Raw genomic sequence first — 4,023 nt, forward strand, 5'->3', positions numbered from 1 at the left:
TGAGCAAGCTGTTGCATTATCTGAAGTGAGTTTAATTTTATGACTGCCTAATTGCCCAATCAACTGCCTCTATTCTAATTTCTAGTGATTTTTAAATCCAGTTAGGCTAACAACACTAGCGATTTTCTTCTCCTTCTCCTCTTCCTCCTTTCCTTAATTTTGGAAGTATGGTTATAGATGAGTGCTAGATTGGAGCAGGAGAGGTCTAAGTTCATAGTATCTAGTACCAATCCCTTTGAAAACAAGAAATTTATTAGTAAAAGTTTCTCAATTTATTGCAGTTCTGATTTATATTTTCTTAGGAAACAAATGTGTTTGGATAACAAAGTGAAATGCTTTCAACTAAAAATGAGTACATTAATAAACAATATAAATATATCGAAATATCATAAGATCAATATCTTCAATGCACAGATTTTTTGAGTCAACAAACAACCAGAAAGTTTATTCAGTTTGTCATTCATGATCAAATATATTTGCCTATCCACTTATTAGAGAATACAGAGAAGTGAAAACAGTAAGTTACATACAAACATCCATAACAATTGAGAATGTGAATATCAATTATGTGATCAGAAGCAAACTTTCTAAAAAAAAAAAAAACACTCCTGCAAACATATACACTCCATGAATTTCTCTGCATAAAAAGTTCAAAGGACATTTTGAAATATTAATGAGAAAGTAAGAACTTGCAATTGAGGAATGGAAATCATTGGAAACCTTTCACAAGACAGTTGCATAGGTAGTTGTGACCGCAAGATATATTTTAAATAAGTACATTAATTTTTCTTTTTTAAAAAAGTGAAAATACTTTCACTGCTGTTTTTAACATGGCTTCTTTCATGTTCTTATTCCTGAAGCTATAAATGATAGGATTCAATAGTGGTGGCAAAACTGTGTAAAAAACAGCAGAAAACAATTCTACTGTATGAGATGAATGGCTTTTCGGTGTCATGTAAGAAAATAAAGCAGTACTGAGAAACAGAAAGAAGACAACCAGATGGGGAGTGCAGGTAGAGAAGGCTTTGTGTCTGCCTTGTATTGACTGAATCTTTAGCACACCTGAAAAGATGTAGCCATAAGAAACAAAAATAATACCACAACACACTAAGCTAACAATGATTGCTGTCACAAAAATCAGTATTTGACTAGTTCTTGTATCAGTGCAAGAAATCTTCTGTAATTGAGGGATATCACAGAACAATTGTTCAATCTTACGTGACCTGCAGTATTCCCACTGAAATACAATTACAGTTTCTAGCAAAGCATGGATCATACAGATAATCCAGGAAGAAGCTGCCATTTGCATACAAGCATCGCAATTCAGGATAAGGCTATACTGCAGAGGATGGCAAATAGCCACATAACGATCATAAGCCATGATGGTGAGCAAAGCAATTTCAGAACCTGCAAAGGTGAAAATCAAGAAGACTTGGGCGGCACATCCAGCAAAGGTGATCACTCTGTTATCTGTTAGGGAAGTGAGCATAGATTTTGGAATGGTGGTTGAGATGAAGCAAATATCTGAAAATGACAAGTTAACTAAAAAGAAATACATTGGGGTATGAAGGGAGCAGTTCAGGACCACAGTAATAACTAGAAGGACATTCCCCATTATGGCTATTACGTACATGAAGAGAAATATCACAAAATACATAATTTGGATATCATGGTTGTCAGAAAATCCCATCAGAAGGAATTCTATCAGAGTAGATTCATTGGCCATTTCATGTTTTTCATTTATTGGAGACAGTCTGAGAAAAAGAGAGGAAAATAGTTAGTAGATATAAATATCAAATCTTCTAAATTACTAAATTTCAATATACTCCCTATGAAATAGATGGTGGGGAATTTAGAATAACAGATTGCTTTTGCAGTGATAGAAGTAAAATCTATTATTTATTTTGGATTGCAGAAAGAGAAATAGATATATCTGAAACAGCACAGAATAAAGGAGGATTTTTTGAATTCTACAATGGAAATGGCAATCTATTACTTTAGAATATAAGGGAATGAAAACAGAAGAGTGAAATAAAATAAGTTTCAGAATAATAATTATATTTAATGGAGTGACAAAAAGTTTGAAAAATTAAGTGCTATGATGTAGCATACTATATGGATTTTGATTTTTTAGAAAGTGCTCAATTAATATTATTCTTACTGCTCTTATTGCTTTTGTAACTTCTCCTCCCTCTATTCAAATTAACAGTAATCAAAAAACCCCGAGGATGTACAGAATGGATTGAACAAAAAAGAAACATCTCTTTCAGCCTCTTTCAATCTTTTCTTTTTTTTTTATTTCTCACTAACAGTACAAAAATAAATACCATTAATTATGCATACATTCATGCATAATTTGAGAGCAATTAGATTTTTTGCTTCATTCAAGTGAATGGATATACTTTTGAGTGTATGGTATAATTTCTTCCTAGAGCTTATATCACAAACCCACATTTAAAAAACAAACAAACAAATGAAATATTTTTTATAACTGATAGCTCCAGGAAGAATTTAGTGCATATTCATTTGTAATATTGGGAGTAATTAATAAAGTATCCTTTATCTATGGTTACTTAGATGAAACTGAATTATGGAATGACTGTAAAATCAAAGCACTGAAAATGGACAAAAGTTCTTAATGTTTGGGTATTTTAGAAACAAACAATATTTGTATAGCCATGTGAAAGAGAAACAATCAGTAAATATGTAACATGCATTATTTTTTAAAAAAATAAAATCTTAGGCAGAGGTTTATATAATGAAAGCCAACAATACTTAATTATTCTAATACATTGCATGGCAGATATTGTTGACTGGACAAAAGTGGAACTAGATGCTTTAGAACAGAAGATCCAAAAGTTATGACAATAGATCATGAATCACATTCCAAATATCTGAAAGGAAAATATTTTGAATGTTACAGAATCAAAAGGTGGCATGAAAAACTGGTTACAATGGCAAATTAAGCATTACATAGACAGATAAACCTCTACACAATTACTACCTGAAAAGAAATTAAAGGCAAGAGGAATAGGAAAATGACTTGGCAATGGCTTCAGATTAGATATATCAAGAAGGAAACAGAAGGCTTAATATTTGCATCACAAGGACATTTATCAACAAATGCTACAAAAATGTAAAATAAAAAAAACACACTGAAAATAACCCCAAATGAAGATTATTCATAGAAAGATAAGACTAGCAAATAAAGAAAAACAAATGTCATTTATAAATATAGCTATAGAAACTAATACTAGAGTAGCTCAAAAGAAATTGGAAAAAACTTATAAAATATCAATATTTAAAAAGGAAAATAAGAGATTACAGAATAAAGAAGCATTTTTCCATAACTCGTGGAACTATTGAGACTTATAACTATTAAATTACAAAAAGAGTTGACAAAATTTGAATTATTTTATCTCGCATTTTCTTGGAAATACATGTACATTATGACAGAATTTGGAAAATTCTTGGGCTTTTGAATGAAGTTTGAATTGACTCTAAAACACTAACATTTATCAAGGATTCTTCAAAAGAAAAATAACAACCTGACATACTGTAAATGTATCTTCTGCATTCATTCTTTTCCTGTACCATAGCCTTTTATATTAACTGAAATGGTAATCTTACATTTTATATTTTGGTGCTATGGAAGGATGTTATCTCTATTTTTCCCTCAAAAGATTGGTAATGCCAATATGCTTGATCGTGTACCATCTTTAATATAATAAATTATGCAATGGGGAGCTAGTAGAAGTAGAATTAATCCTATTTTCCATTATACCTCTGGGAGTCAGTCCTTTGAAAAGATCCCAGACTGCATGATGATATCTGGGTTGTAAATTAACAGAGAGCAACACTGTTATCTATATTTTCTACAGATTAGATCTTTTCAATCTAATTTAATAGCACTTTTGTAGATTGTGTACTATAGAAATAAAAAAAAATAGATTTATTGCATACCATAACCAAAGTAGTTTTAGTTCAACTCTGGAAAATATATTTAGTTACAGGATGGGCCAA

The 4,023-nt window shown here is 30.9% G+C and overlaps 1 protein-coding gene across 3 annotated transcripts; it reads right to left on the minus strand.

Annotated features, from left to right (window-relative positions):
- Nucleotides 1-415: 415 nt before the first annotated feature.
- LOC120320354 (olfactory receptor 14A16-like) lies at nt 416-3,729 on the minus strand. Of its 3 annotated transcripts, none has more exons than XM_039369979.1 (2): nt 3,631-3,729; nt 416-1,754 (listed from the first exon to the last, which is right to left on the minus strand). In XM_039369979.1, exon 2 carries the CDS (start codon nt 1,724-1,726, stop codon nt 794-796), a length of 933 nt encoding a protein of 310 aa, XP_039225913.1. In that variant the 5' UTR covers nt 1,727-1,754; nt 3,631-3,729; the 3' UTR covers nt 416-793. The 3 variants fall into 3 exon arrangements, with proteins under 3 accessions (XP_039225913.1, XP_039225912.1, XP_039225911.1); XM_039369978.1 differs by having other exon boundaries at nt 3,558-3,699; XM_039369977.1 differs by having other exon boundaries at nt 3,549-3,693.
- Nucleotides 3,730-4,023: the final 294 nt, after the last annotated feature.

Source organism: Crotalus tigris, unplaced genomic scaffold, assembly GCF_016545835.1.
Source record: "Crotalus tigris isolate CLP2741 ecotype Arizona unplaced genomic scaffold, ASM1654583v1 scf7180000021329.891317, whole genome shotgun sequence".
In the NCBI taxonomy this organism is placed as follows: domain Eukaryota; kingdom Metazoa; phylum Chordata; class Lepidosauria; order Squamata; family Viperidae; genus Crotalus; species Crotalus tigris.

Coding starts and splice junctions, on each gene's coding strand:
- LOC120320354 (XM_039369977.1), bottom strand. CDS start 3,577: ATGCAGAAGATACATTTACAGTATGTCAG. Junction 1,755..3,548: donor ATACATTTACAGTATGTCAG/GTTGTTATTTTT, acceptor TCTTTTTCTCAG/ACTGTCTCCAATAAATGAAA.